Source organism: Lontra canadensis, unplaced genomic scaffold (assembly GCF_010015895.1).
Source record: "Lontra canadensis isolate GAN:19392208 unplaced genomic scaffold, GSC_riverotter_1.0 scaffold69, whole genome shotgun sequence".
In the NCBI taxonomy this organism is placed as follows: domain Eukaryota; kingdom Metazoa; phylum Chordata; class Mammalia; order Carnivora; family Mustelidae; genus Lontra; species Lontra canadensis.
In genome coordinates, this window is record NW_022631063.1 from 3,112,179 (window position 1) to 3,133,799 (window position 21,621).

Here is a 21,621-nt window from a genome sequence, read left to right on the forward strand (position 1 = left end):
AATCTTCTCTGAGAATATATCATCTTGCAGTTGTTTTTTCCTATTTGCTTGTAGACTTAAGCCAAACGATGGTTCTATTTGTTGCTTCATATGTAGGCAATCTGTCTGGTTAAATGTACCACTAATTCTAACAGTGTTGCTAAAGCTTGGAGTCAAATGGTATTTTAGCAAATGAGTTAGCTGATTTTGCTAGCGTGGAAGTAGGGTTAGGAAAATTTTTTTTGACAGGGAATGCTTTTGCATGAAATTTTTATCATCCTAGGATAATCTTTATTGTCTCATTACTTCAAAACTATGGTTAGTTAATTTCCAGGTTGAACCAACCAAAAACAGAAGGCTCAAGGGCCCATTGGTTTATTCAAGGGATCATTTGACAATTTTTTTGCTGCAATTCTACTTCTGTGTTAGGCACTGTGCTGAATAATGGATATATGATGCAGAAAAAGCAAATGTGACCTTGTTCTCATGGAGCTTATAATTGTCTGAAAGACATAAAACATACAAGAATACACATAAAATACGAATAAAGATAATTTAACATATAGTATGATTATTTTATTCCATTGTGTAGATCCCTTCTCACTTCCTGTGGTGAAACCTCCAAATATAACCAACTAAAATATTCAGGTTCTGAACATACTTCTGTCCACCACCCTCTGAGATAAAAACCTCATCTCTAAAAAACAGAGCCTACTGGCCATGTACATTCAAATGCCCTTCACTGGTCTTCAAAATGTAACCATATTTTACTCTCTATATTTGATCTTATTGTTTCAAGAGGAAGAAGAAGCATCCCAATTCTTCTTTAAGGATTGCTCTTTATTATAAATTCCAACTTTTCAAGATCTCCTGGTGGACATGGGTTCCATCTTATTGCTTGACTTATAACAAGTAACAAGTTCAATATCTACCATGGTTAAAAAAAAAAAAAAAGTATTTGTTGGAGATCTTACTGTCTCCAGCCACTATTTTGTTATGTTATTTTCATTCCTTGATGCTCTTAAAAAAAAAAAAAAGGAGATGGGTATTTGCCCAATTCACTTCCCTATCATTCACTTGGATCTTAATTCTCTCTAACCTGATGTCCACCCATATCATTTGATTGCTACTCCTAAAGGTTACCAATAACCTCCTGTCAGCTGAAGTGGACATCTATAGCTTGTACTATGCTGGTGGCTACTCCTTCTTCTCCTGGCATCATTGCCTTGACTTTGGGACCACCTTTTCCTCTACTCTCAGTCCATGTGCTTTAGGGGGTGGGGGGCTGACCATATCCTTAGCATCAAGGGTAGGCATAAAACATAAACCTGAGCAAGTCAGCATAGGCCATGATGTTAGGGTTTGGGATCATAATGGGTCCTCACTGGAGGTAATCACAACTAATACTGGAAGTAAGGCTGGAGGTAATATAAAAGAGAAAGCTCATTGTCTTTTTATGGACTTGGACTTGAATAGATGGATGAAGGCTGGTTGTCCCACTGTCATCTCATCACAATGAGGGGAGAACCTTTCAGAAGCTGGCGACAAAACAGGAATCAAAGCCAAAAAGTGAAAAAAAAAAACAAAACATGTCTGATTTCATTGATTAAACTCTTAAATGCAACCAAATCTAATAACAGGAATATTCATGAACTTTAAAGTTATGAGAGATAATAGATTTTCTTTTTTAAGCAGTTAGAGTTCTTTGGTTGCTGTCTTTTGTAACAAAAAGGGCAATAATTTAATCATAAAAAAATCAATGGCTAGTGTATGACAGAACTAATCATTTCCTTTTTCAAATATGCACCATTCCCCTATCTTCACCAATTTTTTTTCTGATCCTTTTTTTAATCCCCTCTAGATCCTCTTTATGAGAGCATCAAACTGTAGAATTTCATGGCTAGAATGGATAAGAGGTAAAGAAACTAATATGCCTCAAGATCCTTGGAGATGGCACATTTTATGTGCATAAATGCCTGCTGAAAGTACAGACACACTTTTTGGAATTATATTTGGAATACCACATTAAGGATTAAAATGCTGTAAAAGAGATGTTAGATGAAGAGAAAATAATTGTAAATTTGGACTGCATGCTATCATTTCCATTCTGAATGTAAAGAATGGAATACTAATGAGGCACAGAATGAAGGTTTTCGCAGTAATAATGCCCTCAATTGTAGTTTGAAAAAAAGAAAGAACTGTCATTGCATTTTGATACTAGCACACTTTCTAGAAAGCAATTAAATTGCCTTGCCACCTCAGTTTTTAAGAAAGCAAAAGGTTAGAAAATACAATAAAAATGAACATTATTTCCAAAGAGAACTAAAAGTCATTGGACTATAAGATATTTGAAATCATATCAAAAAGCAGAATTTATAGCCTTATGAGTTATAGAAAAGGAAATTGAATTGTGTTTTATTTTTAAAACACAACTACTAAAAAGATGTTTCCATAGTAACAAGGTCAACACCAGTAGCCATTACAGACCTTCCTCTTTTCTGATAGTGTGTTTAAAGATCTTTTCCAAATACCATTTAAAAAGCCCTGTGAAAAAGTACAGCTTTTCTGATCATTCTTCTGAACCAAAAATGAGGAAAAACACACATGGAGTATTGAATTTCTCATGTTTTATGGATTATAAGCATTCATGGCTGTCTTATTTCAGAAAGAAGCCTGCCCGACTAGCTATTATGCCAACCCTTGAACATGGGATTTGATTAGCCTGATTGTAAATCTGGACAAACAGAAGTTGTTTGCAGTAGTATTCAAACAGAAATAAAAGGCAGCACACATTAAACACACACACACACACACACACACACACACACACACATCTTTAACATCTAAATATTGAAAGAGTTAAGTAAATAATCCCTGTTATTAGAAAAATTTCAAAGGCTCAGATGAAGTCTGATATCACCGCTCAAAGAAGGTTAGAAGATACAGACCACATTTTGTTTATAGCAGAAATAAACAGCTCTTTGGCCATAAAATCAATTCATTTAGTACCAACAGGACGTAGCCTCTCCTTCCTCTTTCCTTTGTATCAAGATAAACGACTGTCATTTGTGCTGCCTTATCTTCCCCACTAAACGGTGAGCCACCGAGAACAGAGATATTTTTTCTTTGTATTTACAGTAGTATCTCAAGCACATGTTGTATAAAAACAGTAAGTGGAGAATGAATCCTTAAAAATAATGGCACAACAGTGCCTAAAATAACACAAAATCTATGGTCTGTTTTTAGAAATGATACGTCAGTTCAAAGGTGTACTCCTGATTTTAATCTCTTGAAACCAAGCGGTTCTAGATGCGTGTTCACAAACTCACAGCTGCTCAATAATGAATTGGTTCCTAGACCAAGTCCCTCAGCATCTCTGCAGGTGGGCCCTGTTATCAGTTATTTTTTAAAGCTACTTAGGTAAATCTAATGTGACATTAGAGTTGAAAAATCTTTGTTCTAAACTGCCCCCTTGGGGCTCGGTTAATGATTAATTTATTTATCTCCAACTTTTATTTACTTGGGTTTTTTCCTTCAATATTGCCTCACAGTACTATATTTGCCAAGACCTATAAGACCTTTTATTATAACCTAATAATTTATTCTCTAGAATCACTTTTCATAATAAAAGTTCCAATTAAAAAAGTTCTGCTTTGGGGTGCCTGGGTGGCATAGTCAGTCAAGAATCTGCCTTCAGTTCATCATAATCCCGGGGTTCTGGGATCCAGCCATGCACTGGGCTCTCTGCTCTGCGGGGAGCCTGCTTCTCCCTCTCTCTATGCAGCTTCCCCTGCTTGTGCTCTCTTGCTCTCTGTCAAATGAATAAGTAAAATCTAAAAAAAAAAAAAAGTTCTGTCTTACACAATTAAAAACATTAACCAACAATTATTGTATTGTATTCTGTTCAATATACTTATTGGCTTTTTGTTGCATAAATTCAGCTTCAGAAAATCAGAGATGAATACAGTACCATTACAGGAGATACTAAATAAATGTCAATAGTTTTGGGTTTTTATGCTTATCTTTCCTGGGCCTGGAATGCCTTTTACACTTTTATCTATCTGAAACAATTCAGATTCATCTTTCAAAACACCCATATCCCATTTTTTTTTCCTCCAGGAAGCCCTTCCTGATCCAGACAAACTCTTAAGCACTCTCTTCTTTGGCGCTGCTCCTGCTCCTAAAGCTCCTATTTTGCACTTCTACTGCACTGCTGTTTCTTTTTTCTTCTTTTTTGTTTTTAAAATGTTCTCTACTTGATTATGAACAACTTGCAACAGGTGCTGACTTTTGTCTCTGCTCTTTTTCTCTCATGGTGCAGCAAAATAGCTAGACACAACGGGCATTCAGTATGCATTCACTAAATGAGAGAATAAATGGCCACAGCGAAGGGAACTGGGAACATTTAAAAAATGCTATTGCAGAGGACTGAATTGTGTCCCCTCCAAAAATTCATATATTGAAGCCAGAGCCCCTTTGAGCTGGTATCTGGAGATGCGGACTTCCAGGAGATAATTAGGTTTAGAAGAGGTCTTGAGGACAGGGCATTCTTGATGGGATTAGTGTCCTTCTAAGTAGAGATACCAGAGAGCTTGCTGTCTCTCTAGGCATCTGCCCCGAGGAGATACAGCAGGAAGGCAGCTTTCTGCAACTAGGAAGATAACCTCTCACCAAAACCTGACCGTGCTGGCAGCCTCCAGGACAATGAGAAAATAAATTTCTGTTGTTTAAGATCCCTATAGTATTTTGTTCTGGGAGCCTGAGCTAATACAACCATGAACTAGGATTCAGTTATTTGAAAACATTAATATAAACACGATAGATATTTATGCTTTTCTCTTTTATTCCAATTCTTTAAAAAATAGGTATTTTTTTCAAAGTAAAGATTATAGCAAATACAATTAGACTATATGTTTCATAATTCCTTCCAAATAAATTTGAGGCACAATTTTTGGAACTTGCCTGGTAGACTAAGAAACCAGACAGAAGCACATGAAGTTGCAAACGAGGTGATCTTGCATGACAGTTAATCAATAGGAAAAAGAAGTTACCTTGGGAACCACACTATCATGGGTAGTTATTCAACAGGTTTCCTTTTCTTTCCCCCCTCACAGGCAACGTTCACAGGCTATTGCCATCAGTTCACAAATGACAAAAGCATTTTAACACAAAATAATCAAAGAATATAACCTCAGTAGAGAATAAAGGGTGGTTTGCCAAGTGATTACGTTTCCTCTAATGGAGAAAACTTCCACTATATTCTTTATTCTTCTCATTTCAGCCTATATTGGTAAAACTCTGTTAAGAACAAATCCCTCTCTGGGATAGATATAAAAATTTCTGCCATTTACCATTTTCCCTCCCAAGTGCTCTACTTCATTCCTATGTCTCACTATTCGAAATCTCTTCCTTATCCTAATTCTTAGGACCGGTCATTAACATACAAAGTAAACTCAGTTTAATTTCATCAGCCATAGAGGGGCCAAATGGAAAATGCCTGTCTGTGTAGATGTAATTATCTTCTCTCATTTTGTCAAATATTAAAGATAAATGGTGCTTCTGGTACCATAATTACTTTATACTTCAGCATTTACCATATGTTGTATAAATATCTATGTGAAGGCTATAAAGTAAAGACTAACCAATATAGCAACAAAACTTACATATATGGACCCAATGAGACTACCCTTGCCATTACAATTCCAAGAATCAGCGTTGTTAAAACTGTAGAAAGAAAAGAGATCTGCAAAAGAAAATGTAAAGGTATTATCAGTTTGGAAGAGAGATTATTATATTGAAAGTATTAGATGTTTCTCTTTTTACTTGAGTAAACATATATACAGCTTTTGTTTAGACAATCCTGTAGTAGTTTCTTCTTATAGACCATTGTTGATAATCTCAGGCATGTAACTTTTTATTGAAAATGGTATTATTTTTTTTCCACAAATAGGGAGGCAAGTATCATATATGACTAATCTTGCAACATGGCTTTAAATGCTTTTAGTGGCCTATTGAATACAAAACAAAACTGGTGGTTTTAGTTTATAAAAGTCAAATGAAAGTTGTTTCTTTCTTCTCAGTCCTATTTTGGTGTTGACTTGTGCTTTTTTCCTATCTATACTTGCTTCTTCTGCTTTTGTCTTTACCTACCCTCCCCCTATCAAGACACACACCCTCCCCCAACACACAACCACTCACACACACTTTTGGGGTGCCTCTCTTTTTTCCCTTCTGTTCTCTAGTTCTTTTAGTCTAGTTTTCCTATTTGATTTTGCCCTTTGGTCTGTGTTTCTAAAGTCTTTGCTTTTTCCTTTCTATTCTGTCACTATTTCAACTGGTTAAAATATAAACTGGTCTGTGCGTATGTGTTCTGTGCACTTGTTATTATATCTGTGTTTCTGCCCTTAATTTTTTTTAATAAATGAGCACATTTTTGACTTCTTTCTCTAATAAGAAAAACATAATGTAAATTTGCTTTTATTTCATTTGGTTATCATTAACCTTGTTTCCTGGGTTGTTGGTTTTTAACTAGAAGGAATGTTCTGTAATGAGTCCTCTGATCTACAGAGGAAGAGATTTTAAGTAACATTTCCAAGGTCACACAGAATGCGGCAGAAGAATTCAAATGCAAGCACCCTGACTCCAGATCAGGGCTCCTAGCTGCTCTGGGTTTACTCACTGGGAGATTTACTTCAATATTCCAAGATGACACTTTTAAGGAACACTTAGGGAAAGATGTTCAGGTATTAGTAATATGATAGAATATTAGCTTTCTTTTCATGAATGCCTGGCCTTCTGCTCTCAGAAGATAACATTTATGCCTACAATATGGGAAATGGAAAATTGTTGAGCATTTCAGATAATTCACAAAAAAGCTGCTTTTGATGAACTCTTGTTTATTTCTGGAAGTCTGTTAGGGAACAAAGGTAGAGTGGTCAGAATACTTTGGAGTATCTTCTCACTCTCAGCTTTACCTGGAAGGACCATGGGTAATAGGACCAATAACAAGATCCTTAAGGAAGGATCCATAACTGTGGATACACATGAAACATCACAGTGAAAAGTAAAATTCACTTAACTTTTCGAATTAGAGCATAAAAATATATAAAGAGCCCTTTTAAAAAACTCATCAGGATGCTTGGCATAATGTAGATATAATGCCAATAATATTCTGCATAAAATACAAACACTCCTTTAGAGTAAGGAAATAAAAATATGGATAGATAAAGGCTAATGATACCTTATGGTAGTTAAAGAATTATTTTGTTGGTTTCATTAGAAATGCATCATCATTTTTCTTTAGCAATAAGATTCGTATACACTGACCAAGTTCTCGTGAATTGAGCCATGACATATTGATATTTAAAATACACCGTAGTTTACAAAAAAATTTTGAGCCAGTGAAGTGATTCATCCTTACTCCTTATACTTAGTCTAACTTAAATTGTTTAAACCACTATCCATAAAAAATGATAGAACATTTTTTCAGTAAATTGGACTTGGTGTAAGTATAGTTCTTTTTATTTTCTAAATTGGAAGTATGGTATCTGACATCAGAGTATATACCTTAGAAAGAAAGGTAAGAAAGAAACTAAGACAAATACTATAATTAAGAACTTGGCCACATGGACAGAAGTTTGACAAAATCAGTGCAGGTAACAAAGTGCATTTCTGAGCCTTTTTAAGATGTAAGTTACCTTTCCAAGCTTCGATATATCTCGATACAAGGACAAAGGCAGAGCAAAGGCAGCCGTGGAAAGCACAATAATGAAGTGGCGACCAATAAGCAAGTTTTCAGGGTCAACTAAAACACAATAAATATTATAAAGTCTTTATAGGTATGAGTTAACACACCAGCCATACAAAAACAGCCAAATATTTAAGGGCAAAAAGGACTTAAATAACTAAATGTTATCTAAATGACAAAGATTTTGAGTAAATAAATCCCACAAAACCATGTAAAAATTGAAATAACTCACAAAAATGTAAATACAATATAACTTAAGGGTGAACCTATAGTTCAAATAATCTTACAATATTTTTCATTCAAATTATTTTGAGCCTCCTAATCAGTCTTCCTGCTTCTACCCTTCCATTGTCCCCTTAGAATATACTTTTAACCTAGAAGGTATAGAGATCTAAAAACACGATGTCACCCTTTGTCTAAAACCCTCTAATGGCAAATTCTTTTTCTAGGAAATAAGCTACATGAGAAGAGGGCATGTTCTGAGCCTCTTTTTTTTTTTTTTTTTTTTAATTTAAATTCTGTATCCTAGAGAGATTGAAACAGTAGGGCTTGAAACTTCAAGACTGGAGCCTTAGATAAAAATATTCTATTTCTATACTTTTATTGAGAAAGAAGTGGTTTCCCTGAAGAAAAGTAGACAGAAGCAAAATAGGGGAGCCATCAGGAAGCTCTGCTGAAAGCAGTATACACTGCAGAGTCTTGGCTGTCCCAATGAGTACATAATTGTGTACTGTTGGGGAGGCGGTTTGTACCTGTATGTGCACATGCACCTATCATAAAATACAAGCAAAAGTTGTAAACATAAAATAAGACAAACTTCCAAGGATTTATATATTTTTAAGGCTGTGCTAATCACAGTGTTAATGTGATTAACATTATATATAGCTATTCCAAGGAAGATACCACTGCTTACCTTTTTTAGCTCCTATTGAATTCCTTCAAAGAAGGAATATCATTATGTTTGGGAAATGTCCCCAGTGGTACCAAGTCTTTGTTCATTTATTTCTGCAAAGTCTAAAGTCTACAGAATAAGCAAGTGAATGTGGTTAAAAAAAAAAAAATAAAGAGGGGCGCTGGGGTGGCTCAGGTCATGATCCCAGGGTCTTGGGATCGAGCCCCGCATCGGGCTCTCTGCTCAGCGGGGAGCCTGCTTCCCTTCCTTTCTCTCTGCCAAATAAATAAATAAATACATAAATCTATCTTAAAAAAAAAAAAGATAAAATAGAAAGAAACTTATTACTGGGAAAAGTAAGTGACACTAATTTTCTCATATGGCTAATAACCTCACTTACAGGGACGTTTCCAGATAAAATTTCAAAGTGGTGTAAATGTGACATGCTTATATATATAGTGTAATAAAATAATCATGAATATTTGCTTAACTCAGATGTAACTAAACAATCATCATAAAGTTGTGAATCAAAACACTAAAAGAGGAAGCTCAAGTTCCAGAAACCTTGAACTCAACTATTTACATATTTCTGGTGAGCATAATTTGAATTAAATAACTTGCCTATTTGTTTCTGTTTACCCTTCCAAATCATTTGCTTTACCAATATGTTTGGTAGAAAATATAGATTTCCTTCACTAAGAAAATTCTAAGTCCTAGAAAAGCACTGAAATAGAATGCTATGAATAGCAGAGAGGAGCCTAGTAACAAAGGATTTCTATTACCATAAAGGACATTTTTAAATAAGGATCTAATGGTTAGATCTATTATTTATCCTGATCTTCTAACAAATAATACACCTTAATAAGCATTTTAAATGAAGATAAAGTGATAACAAGATTTTTCTAAATTAATATATGCTCCTTTGAAAGACCAAGACGACAAAGGAAATAAAAATCTCATGAATCCTGTAATTAAAAGATAATCACAGTTTACATGTGAATATATTTTTTCTTGTTTTTTCCTTAGTTGGTTATGAAAATAGAAAATTTACATAATTAGGTCAAATTTTATATATGACAATATATTCTTTGCATTTTTCCTTAGCATTCTATCTACTCTCATGATCTCAGTTTATGAAAGCATGATTTGTAGTTGGTGGCTAGAATGGAAGATGTTGCTAAGAGCTAACAGCGTTGGGACAGCCTACTACATGCCAAGCGCTGTGTGTATGACCTCTGTTGTTTCACACAATAATTCTATGAAGCAGGTGATACTCCATTATTCAGAGATGAAGAAACTAAAACTCAGAGAGGGCATTAACCTTCTTAAGGTCACACAGCAAGCAAGCAGTGGCTCTGTGACTGGATGCTCAAGTCTCCCTGATTTCCGTTTCCACTAAACTCTATGAAAGGAATAAGTACAATTTCTAGTTTTAGGTTTTGTTTTATTTTGGCTAGTTTGTCTCTAGAAGGAGTGATTCAGCACTAAGAGGAAAGGTGTTTTTACATCATTTTCAACTATGATAAGAGCTATAGAGTAGGTCACTATGAAATGAGGATTGTGTAGTGTGGTGAGAAGCTCTTCAAACAAAAAGACTCATGATCTTGGAATTATTCAAACTGCCATGATATGGTGAAAGGCTGAAGAGGGAATGGGGTTGTGCCACATGTTGAAAAGGTCTGCTTGAAATGTTCAAAATGGTTTTTCAGAATCATACCAAACAAAACAACCCAAATGTCCCTCCACTGGGGGACAGATAAACTGTTGTACATTCATATGATGGAATACTCCTCAGCAATAAAAAAAAAAAAAAAAAAAGGAGCAAACTTCTGATACAATGCAGAACTTGGATTAATCTCAAATGCAACATACTGAGTGAAGGACGCCAGGCGTGAAAGGCTACGTGCTATATGATGCCCTTTATTTGTCATTCTGGGAAAAGCAAAACCAGGGAGAGGAATCAGATCAGTGGTTGCCAGGAGCTGTAGATGAGAGAAGGTTTGTACACAGGGAAATAAGGAAAATTTTGGAGCATGGGTAAAGGAACTGTTCTGTATTTTGATTGTAGTTGTGGATATGTGACTATAAGCATTTGTTAAACTATATGTTACAGAACTAAACATTAAAAAGGGCTAATTTTGGAGCGCCTGGGTGGCTCAGTGGGTTAAGCCTCTGCCTTCAGCTCAGGTCATGATCTCAGGGTCCCGGGATCAAGCCCCTCATTGGGCTCTCTGCTCAGCAGGGAGCCTGCTTCCTCTTCTCTCTCTCTGCCTGCCTCTCTGCCTACTTGTGATCTCTCTCTGTCAAATAAACAAATAAAATCTTAAAAAAAAATAAAATAAAAAAGGGCTAATTTTTACTATATTAAATTATATCTTAATACAAATAATGGAGAAAAAAGTCAGCTTGCTTATTTTAGAAGTGGCATAGTAAAAACAGTACATGAAAATGTTACTACATAGAGTTGGTGATATACAGCATAAGATGAATTGTAATGATATCCTTTAAACAGCTAAATAAGAACTAAACTATCTATAAAAATAGATTAATGCTGAGGGATGCCTGGGTGGCTCAGTTGGTTAAGCTGCTGCCTTCGGCTCAAGTCATGATCCCAGGGTCCTGGGATCAAGTCCCACACTGGGCTCCTTGTTCAGCGGTGAGCCTGCTTCTCTCTCTGCCTCTGCCTGCTGCTCTGCCTGCTTATGTTCTCCCTCTCTCTCTCTGACAAATACATAAGTAAATAAAATCTTAAAAAAAATAGATTAATGCTTTAGGATCAGAATGGATCATGGATATTGCTAGATACTTGAAGTCATCCAACTCTTCCACTTGTAAGTATTTTGGTTGTAAATTATTATGAACCACATTAACTATGAATAACACATAAAATAAGTACATGGACTTACCTCCTGGAATTCTTTGGAAGACTTTGCTCAAAGTATCTCCAGTTATTATGTTGTAACTTATCATAGCTAAAAACATAATTAAAACAATACAGTCACCAAGAAGCCAGCATATATTTCATCATGAATATTTTGATTTTTTTTTTGCATTTAACACTTTATTTTTTTCCCCAAGTTTTTATTTAAATTCCAGTTAGTTAACATACAGTGTAATATTAGTTTCAGGTATAGAATTTAGTGATTCATCACTTACATACAACACCTGGTGCCCATCACAAGTGCCCTCCTTAAAACTCTTAAGCTATTTTGAAAGTAATCAGTTATTCCCAAATATTGGCATAATCCTACCTCTTTCAAATATATATTGTGAATATAAATATGTATAATTTCAAAAATAACTAGTCAACAAATATATGGGAGAATATCAATTTATGTTACAAAAACATCTTCACTTCATGAATTCTTTCCAGAACAACTTTAAGTAACAGTGAGTTTCTGTAGTCATTTAAAATGTGATTTTTGTTATTAAAGTTCAGTTTCCACATATGTTTTCAGGAATACACACGTTGCTCTAAGTGAGGAACAATAATAGAAAACTGTGAAGGCTCCCAAATTGTCACTCATTTGAAAAAGTCAGATTTTGGGGAAATATATTCTTAGCCTTCCGTGGAGACATAAGGAGCTAATGGTTTGACCAATAGCTTCTGTATTACTGATTTAAAAAAATGATGTCAATTTGGTCGTTGGTGAATGTTAACAATTTATGTAAGAAGTGCTAGGGGACATGTTCACCATTACAGTGCAGATTTAAACTATGCCTTCCACAAACCCTTAGGTTTTCAAAAAAAACATATTTCAGCTTTGGAAGAAATCTATAATTTTACCCATTCACTTTTAATCTCCTATTAAAACTACCTTTTCAGAAGTAGTTATATGTTTATGAAAGAGTTACACTTTCCATTTTCACATTCAACTTACCAATAAAAGGATAAAAAAACTGAAGAACAGAGAGGAGGAGATATCCTGGAAAGCCGAAGGTTTTATTGACCAAAGATTGGTAAGTGTCTGTTCCAGAGAGGGCCCCTCCTTTTATCAGTAAAACAAGGGAAAAGTCTGTGGCAAAAACAGCCATTAAACAAATGTCAGACTACATTTAATACAAAAGTTTTTTGTGTTTTGACTTAGAGAAAGAAACTTTGAAGAGTTCAGTTTAATGCTACAGTCATTTGGCTTGGCAAGGCTTACTTTCCTTTCATAAAACATTACCTTTCATGAAACAGTAGTGTTTCCAGTTATATATTTTTCAGTTGAGTTGCAAATACACTTAACATATCTGTGCAATGACCTGGACAGAAGAGGGTATGCAGACTAGAGTCAAAGCATCAGGTTTTACTTTCCCAACCCAGCTAGTGTAACAACTATTAATAGGCTGCAGCTCAGCTGTCCAAGCAGCAGAATGTAGGTAATCAAATATATCATAAACGTTCAATGTGTGAAAACCGAGAATGAAAAATGATGTAAGCATTCAGAAAAAAATAGATTGAGGAGAATCAGATCATTTGTTTTATAATGAAGTACTACTAGTAGCTCCCTTTTATAGCTATGGTTAAGAGAATGACACTTAAGTTGTACTGGGTACACAGCTATGTACAGGGTGTGATTCTTGTTTTTTCTTTTCTCTTGCTCATGCTTCCATCACCGTTGATTTTTTTTTATCCTTTAAATAATTTGGAAATCCATTAAAATACAAAGAAGAAAACAGAAATCATTACAATGTGTTTTCCACCTTGATTCCCTCCCAAATCACTGAATTGTCTTTCAACAAATTCACCAATGAGCTCCAAGTTGATAAATCAAATTGACACCTCCTAAATCTTAATCTAATTTGCTACCTCGGTAGCACTTTTTCTTTTTTTTTTCTGATTACTATTCTCCTCTTCCTCGATCACCTTCCCTTGGTCTTTGTGACTTCACTTTCTCTTGGATTTCCTCCTACATTTTCTAACAATCATATAGTTTTTCATCGGTTTCTTTTACTCTGTTGAAAACCTGGATTCTTGGACTTTTTTCTCACTCTTCAAATGTCCTACTATGATCTTATTCATGCCTGCAGCTTTAATTTTCACACAGATGTTATTAATTCCTCAAACTTCATCTTCAACCCAGACTTCTCCCAAACTCCAAATTTCTATATCTAGCTATCTAACGAACATTTATCTTGGAGATCTCATAGATATCTCACATTCAAATGTCTGAATTCTAATTTATATATTTGTTCTGGAACCTGCTTCTCCATCTTATTTCTCCAAACTGTGAACAGTACCAACAGAAATTTGAGTATCACCCTAGACTTCTCATTACCCATTACCTGCTACCTTCTTTTGGTCACCAAATCCATTAACAATTGCATCATAGATTATTCAATGATATCCCCTCATTTCTAATCTCTACTCTATTTTAGCGTTTTTATCATTTCTCGCCTAGATTACTGTGAAAACGCCTATTCTCTCATCCACCAATGTGGCCTCCCTTCAAAACACTTCTAACATTCCCACCCTACCAAGATTTTCTTGACATCCCTCTTCTACCAGATGCATCTGACCACACCATAATAGATCTGACCTCGTCTTCTGCTTAAAATCCTCCAGGGAAATCCTCTAATACTTTCAGATAAAATAATCCTTTTCATGGGGCAGAGAAAATTATTTATTAGTTATGTGATCTTAGGTGAAAAATTTGACTTTCTTGAGTCTCTTCTGTAAAGTAAAACCATACACCAAACTTTGAAAAGTCTGTGAATATTATGATGTATCTGTCTACCACAATGCCTGGTATGTTATGGAGGCTAAATGAATGAGAACTGGTGTTACTTTTGGCTATTTTCTATAGGCTGCATCTGGTGGTGGAGAAAGCACCGTATCTGGAGTCTGATAATAATAACGATGAGAAGAACCACAAAAATACTAGCAAATACTTTTACAACACTTTTTGCGTGCCAAGCTTTTTTCTAAATGCTTTATACATATTAACTTGTTTAAGCTTCACAACAACTCTAAGTAGGTGCAATTATTACCTCCCATTCCCCCTTTTAATAGATGGGAAAAGTGAGGCACGGAAGGCTAAGCAAATTGCTGACTTCATAGGGCTAGAAAGGAAGAGTTGGGACTCAGATCCTGGTAGTCTGGTTCCAAAATCCATGCACTTAACCAAAGTTTCAACTCTGTTGCTAGTAACTGGTGACTCTGGGCAAGTCATCTCAACCTGCTAAAGTCTCAGTTTCCTTCTCCACTAAAGTAGAACACGAACACCTAGTTCATGAAGTCAGAAGGATTAGATACAGTGGCTGCATTATGCTCAGCATCAAGCTAGTCCTCAGGATGTGGTAATGATTATCATTACATGGGAGGCTTCATAAATGCCTCTGCAAACCTCTAACTTCCTCCCTCTCCACTCACAAACATCAACCCTATGCTTAAGCAGATGGAATCACTCACACAGTTCTCTTACGCATCTCCACATTTCCATCTCCTCAGAGTGCCCTTCCATTTTCTTTGCTCGGTAATAAACAGTCAGTGGAGGTGCCTCCTTGTCCCCAAAACATACTTGCTTCTTTGAGACTGGGTTAAATGCCAATAGCTCTATCATTTTGCACATATCAGTATGTACGTTTGGACAATAAAAATTATTACACTCTAACCAACAAATATGAAAATCATAAATTAAAAGAAACATTTGTTGTAAATAATTTGTTCTTATTCCATAACATTTCACAAACATGAAAATAGGCCTTAGAAAAATTAACTGCTGAGCTGGACATATCTCATTAGAGACTTAAAAAGACAAAATAATAATTATAGAGAAAAACCATTGTGTAATTAAAGTGTCAATTTAAAGAAAGATTTAATATTATACCTTACTTGTAGATTTTCCTCTTAAAAGCCTAATTAAGAAATAAAATGAATCATAGTCCATGCATTTTATTGCTTCTGTGTGGTCATCCTTTATTCATCAAAATCATTTAAAGATTTTGATCATGCAACTGAACTAATAAGAGTAACTAATTTCTACTGATTAATAAATTTGCAATATATAACTTTTCAAAGGGCTGCTCACAGTCATTGCTGCAAGTATATGCATAGCATTAGTTGAGAAAGTTATTCACATTATGATTTATTTGTGTATAATGTGACTTAATTCACCTCAATTATTTAATTCTTAGGTGACACACATTTAAAATTTTTTTTCCCTACAGTTTACAGTGTGCGCAAATGTTTACTATGTACTTAAATAAGCCATGGTTATTATGCCCGGGTGGAAATTAATTATTTGTCAGTGCTGACTGACTGGGAAACAGGAAATTAAAAATGACAAGGGTAATCCTTGAGTGGGATTTTTTAGTGTGGTGAATGCTCTCGTGAATGGAGTGCAGTTTTTAAACACCAACAGCCCTGAATAAGCAGTGTTAGAGGTCCCAAGTTACTACGTTATGGATGTCAAGTGACAAAGTAAGAGCTGTAGAGGCTCAAAGTAGTTTAGGTTTAGGGAGAACAGGAGGTGGGAAGAAAGGAGGGAGGAAGGCAGTCCAGTGCTTTGGCAACTCAGACTTTGGTATCTATAGCATGCTTTATTCTCTCTCCCTCAGCCTGAGGGGGAAAAAATGGCAGAGTTACAGGCTGGCCTTCAAAACCTGAGATTTTATGAGGACATGGCATCTCCATCAGGGTCTCTGGAAGCAGAGATGAGTCAGAGATTCTTGGGATGCGGGACTTTGAGGAGAGCTCTTCAAGAGAATGGGAGTGACAGGTTAGGGCTGGAGAACCAGTTCGGCATGGAGGTTGTCTCTGATGGAGAGTAGCTGCACCTGCAACACACATTGGTCTCTCGGGGCGCAGGTGTGCCTGTGTGTGCGCACACGAGCGCACAGCTTTTATGTTCCTAATAGGCAGTCATTAGCTGAAGGCTGTGGGGAAATGGTGGCTGGGGATTGTAACTTCACAGGAAGGTGGTGCCATCGAGAGCCAGGTCAACACTGAAAAAACAAGGCTGGGGTGTTTTGCATTCCCCGGTAAAAGGGCACCTAAGTGACCACACATAGTGGCCACCGTAAAAAGAACCACTGCAGGTGGTATCTGTTTGTGATCACTTCCTTTTCTACAGTAATTCTAAGGTAGAGGAAGGACCCCGTGGTTGTCATGAGGTGTGCTGGTGGCATGACAGGGCAGGGATGAGAACAGCAGAAAGAGGAGGTGACTACGAGTTGTAAAGCCTGCACTCAGATGGAGAAATGGCAAAACATGAGTGTGAACAAACAGGTTACACGGGAAGAGGGAAGCAGAAGTGATACAGAAGCACCTTATTGCTTAAAGATAGTGGCAGGCAGGGAGGCTGGGCAGGCACAGGAGAGGTGGGGATTGGGTGGTGAACCCTGCTGGCTGAGCACCAGGCCTTTCAGTTGTACCTGCACCAAAATTGCTAGAAAATGTTGCTCATTCATGTACACTTGCTTAAGGTTTTTGTGGGAAAGGAAGGCCTGGTTGTCTACAATTTCAAAGCAGTCTCTTTCAGCATTAATCAGCCTTTAAAATGGCTCCCCCGTCTACCACTATATGCATAAAGTGAAAAAGGCACATGAAAAGGATTTAGGCTTGGTAATATATAATGCTTTTCTAATCTGTTCAGAGGATTAGCAGGAAGAGTAAATCTTCTCAGATGTAAATGTCTGAATTCTTTAGAGTTATTTGATGCACTTCTTAATTAGGAAATTCAATTATTGTGTGTGTGTGTGTGTGTGTGTGTGTGTGTAAAATCATCATTGCATACTTTAAGTTGCAGGAAAAAGCAATTATGTAGTATTTTACCTGTAACATATGAAACCCCAAATAAAAGTAGTATTCCCAGAGGAAAACCAGCTTGCTTCATTGAATAAGGCAATCCTGGAAAAATATAAAACACCCCACCCACCACATTAATAAAACATATAGAAATATAGAAGCCTCCCCCCAATTCCTGTATATAACAGGCTAAGTAAATTGACATTTTATAGGACATGGTTGTAAACTGCATATAGTTACTCAAATTAAATGTTAGCATATTAATGTTATTTCAGAAGAAAATGCAAGCTAAGGACAGGTCAAGAGAGCAAGTTCTTAAGGTGATGGAATAAGAATAAGAAAGGAGCAAATGAAAAACAGATGCCAGTTCACACAAATAATGTTCACTTCAGGCTCAGGAGGGAATATGAACTTGAATATACAGAAAGTAATGAACTAAAGCTTTCCTTACACACTAGCTGGGAAAGCAGAAATAAGAGCACGAAAGGATTATGGGATGTAAGGAAAGACTGACTCCAGAATCAAAGTGGGTAACCAGGAGAGAAAAACGAGAAGGCAAAAGTATTTTTTATTATTTAATAATTTTTAATTTTTTTTTTACTATTTATATATTTTTAAAAAAGATTTATTTATTCATTTGAGAGAGAGAGAGAGCGAGCAAGAACAGGAGTAGGAATAAGATCAGAGGGAGAGGGAGAAGCAGACTCTCCGCTGAGGAGGGTGCCCTACCCTGGGCTCCATCCCAGGACCCTAGGATCAGGACCTGAGCCGAAGGCAGATGTTTAATGGACTGAGCCACCTGGGCATAGCAAAAGTGTTTTTAATAATCTGAAGGGGTATATGAAAGTATTTCTTATGAATTTCTTTTGGAAATGGTCAATTTTAGATTATGGGCAATAAAATATTTAACATAAAACATATTTAAAATATATCCACCCAGAACTTTTATTCTCTGGAAAATTTTCCCTTAAAAATCTGCTGAACAGGGGTGCCTGGGTGGCTCAGTGGGTTAAAGCCTCTGCCTTCAGCTCAGGTCATGATCCCAGTGTCCTGGGATGGAGCCCCGCATCCAGCTCTCTGCTCAACAGGGAGCCTGCTTTCCTCACTCTCCGTCTCTGCCTGCCTCTCTGCCTACTTGTGATCGCTGTCTGTCAAATGGATAAATAAACTCTTTAAAAAAAAATCTGCTGAACATAATTAAGAGATACTTTTTAATGTTGCTGACATGAATCAGCTTAAACTTCAGGAATTAACTCTGGAATTCTGCCAGGCAGAGCTGTCTACAACTCCCTAATCCATAGGGGTAGAATTTCAAACAAATCTTTGCCCCTACTTGATTACATTGCCTCACGTACCTCTATTTTATGTGCCATTAAAAAGAATATCTGTATATGGAAGCAGGTAATATCAAGAAACACATCAGCTTGCAAAAGGTGAAAAAAGTAACTCAATTCAGGTAAATGTTCAGTGATGACTGTAATTAAAATGTTAAAACTTTACAGGAAAAAGTAGTGTTCTTAATGAATATTGCAGGATTTTGTTTTGTCCTTGCTTTTTCTTAAATTGGATTTTTCAAATAAAAGAAAGAATAATTAGGGGTGCCTGGATGGCTCAGTTGGTTAAGTGTCTGCCTTCAGCTTAGGTCATGGTCCAGGGGTCCTGGGATGGAACCCTGCATCAGGCTCCCTGCTCAGAGGGGAGCCTGCTTCTCCCATTCCCGCTGCCCCCCCCTACTTGTGCACACTCTCTCTCTCTAATAAATAATTAAAATCTTAAAAAAAAGATAAATCAGCACTGAAAAAATAATTGCCTTAATTACTATAATGCACTATACTTTATTTTGTCAGAATTTTCCTCTTGGTTCAAACTGGGAAAATATGAGCTGCTCATTTCTTTCATGCTCGTTGTCTACAATGAATAATCTACTGATTATTTGGCTCCTTTGTTAAATAAAATAATCTATGCATTTTCATTTAACCAATATCTACTTATTAAGTGATACTTAAAATTAATATATCATTATAAGTTTGTACTTTAAAATTAAAACTGTATAGATAGGTAAGGAAATACTGTTATGTATTTAATTTTCACAAGACTGTTGTTTTCACATTAAACTTATGTACCTTCAATACTTCCAAATATCTGGAGATTTACCCTCTAGAAGGTCACAGAAAGGTGGTTTAAGTAATGGTAGATATTTTAGGAAAAGGGAAAAAGTATATTAGGTAGTATTATCAATTGACCATAATATAGCCCATAAAAATAAATTTGGCATATCCCATATGCAGTTCCACCTTAATCTACCACATATGAAGGATGCTCTCAAATGAGGAAAAAGTCTGAATCACAGTCCCATCTCAGCATAAAAGACGTTGGTATGATTCACATAGTTATATTGGGAAAAAAGGAAGGTTTTTATGGGAAAAATTACCAACTTTATTATTTAAGATTTTTTTCCTTAAAAATAATCAATGCTAGTAACATGGTAAGCATTTTAAATTTCGTCTTTTCACTTAAAATTCAAAACAAAACAACACTTACCTATTATACCAGATCCTATAATCGAGTTGACAACATTAAAAACGGCTGTGAACTGGTGATAAGTTTTCCCTTTGTGCTTCTGTTCAGAAACGAGGGTTTCTCTGTCATCTAGATTGCTCTATTTTAATATATAAGATGGCAATTAAATATTCACTAGGTCAAAAAATTAGAAAAGTGTCAGACAAATACGCAATGCAGGACACCCACACGACATTAGTAGTAATAATTAGTAATGTCAGTAACTATAAGAACATAATGACTAAGAGTAACAGGTAATTCAACAGAGCATTGTAGACAAACTCCATTCTAAAATGTCCCGATTACAGCTGCGCCAAGTTCAAGGACTGCCGCACGGAATCCCAGAATACAGGATCTGTTACGGAGTCAATGATGCGATTTTGTGAAATTCAAGGGGTTATACTGAAAAGTGCCTGTCGAGGAAAAAAAAAAAAAAAAAGATGGAGGCAAAACTTTTTCTCCTGGAGAACTTTCCGCGGTGCTAAACCAAGACCCCGGTGAAGTCAGCGGCTCTCTATTGCAGGCTGAATGAAATTGTAAAGGACCTGGCTTCAGAAGCTGCCCCACGTCCCGGCTTTACCTGCGGCGGGATGACGGGCCCCTGTGCCTGGTAGCCCATGGCCGCTACAGAGTCCTCAGCACGTGGAAGGCTTGAGGGCCTCGGTAGCCTAGTCAAGCCTGCCCAGCCTCCTCGGCGACCTCCTCCAGCTGGAGTTCGCGCGCACGCGCGCACGCGACGGGAGAGGGGAGCGAGCGGTCCGGCAGTCGCCCCTGGCCCCACCTCCTCGGCTCCCCCGGCGCGCGGGCTGCAGCCCAGAGCTCCCTCCGCTGCAGCAGCAGCCCGGGGCGCTTTCTTCCCGGAGCTTGCCCAGCCAATGCACCTTCCTAATACGAGGGGATGCTACAGGATGTTTCTGATGTGGGAAGCCCTCTTTCCCTGCACCCTCCTTTTCCACCCTACCTCCAGTTGGAAAGTACAGTGTGTTCCGCCCCACGCTGCCTTGCCCAGATTGTGAAAAGAGTTACGGTGCCTTCATTTGAGTCCATTCCACAGTTAGCAGCTTTTTGGCTGGAGACTGACGTCCAGGTAAGAACGCAGTAAGTAGTACCTCTGCTCCAGTGGAGCATCGTTTCTTACTTAATACCACCTCCTCCCACTCCCTACACATCTTCTGCATCAGAGATGCTAGATGAACATGTAGGACTTTTATTTTAAATGTAAAACAGCCAACCAACCAAAAACTTTTCTAGAGTTTTAGCTAAGTTGATTACTAAGCATGCTTCGGTTAAATGTTTCCTGATGACTTTTCAGAAAAGGAGACTTAAGAGTGGAAAAGGAGATGGATCGCTGATGGATTCAGGTAGTGAATCTTAAAAGCAGGTAGGAGGGAAGTGTAAGGGGGATGGGAAAAGGAAAACAGAGTATCTGAGGTAGAAAGAATCTTCAGTGATCACCTATACACGCTTGTATGACAGATGAGGAAACTGGCCCAGGGAATATTCAATCACAAAGAGAATACATAGAGAAAGGTTTCAAGGACAGTAAGAGTGGTAATATAATATCCTACTTACCAAATACTTATTAAAGTTCTTTTATTTTAAATTATGAAACATTTAAAAAACATGAAAAAAGCTAAAGAGAATTATAAAATATGCTCTATATCAAATTAACAAATGTTAACAGTAAAAGAAACATTTTATTTATTTCAG

General features: G+C 36.7%; 1 protein-coding gene across 4 annotated transcripts in view; it reads right to left on the minus strand.

The window, feature by feature from the left end:
• Nucleotides 1–20,633, minus strand: part of SLC38A11 (solute carrier family 38 member 11) — a 50,660-nt gene extending 30,027 nt beyond the window's left edge. For 2 of the 4 annotated variants that reach the window (XM_032880326.1, XM_032880325.1), the window contains exons 1-7: nucleotides 20,492–20,624; nucleotides 19,894–20,011; nucleotides 17,380–17,454; nucleotides 12,500–12,634; nucleotides 11,525–11,590; nucleotides 7,677–7,783; nucleotides 5,643–5,722 (exon numbers count right to left, since the gene is read on the minus strand). In XM_032880326.1, coding sequence (XP_032736217.1) covers nucleotides 5,643–5,722; nucleotides 7,677–7,783; nucleotides 11,525–11,590; nucleotides 12,500–12,634; nucleotides 17,380–17,454; nucleotides 19,894–20,011; nucleotides 20,492–20,530 — 620 coding nt within the window. In that variant the 5' untranslated portion in view covers nucleotides 20,531–20,624. Of the gene's footprint in view, nucleotides 1–5,642; nucleotides 5,723–7,676; nucleotides 7,784–11,524; nucleotides 11,591–12,499; nucleotides 12,635–17,379; nucleotides 17,455–19,893; nucleotides 20,012–20,491 lie in introns of those variants that run through there. The other 2 variants (XM_032880327.1, XM_032880328.1) reach the window with 2 other exon arrangements.
• Between the last annotated feature and the right edge of the window lie 988 nt (nucleotides 20,634–21,621).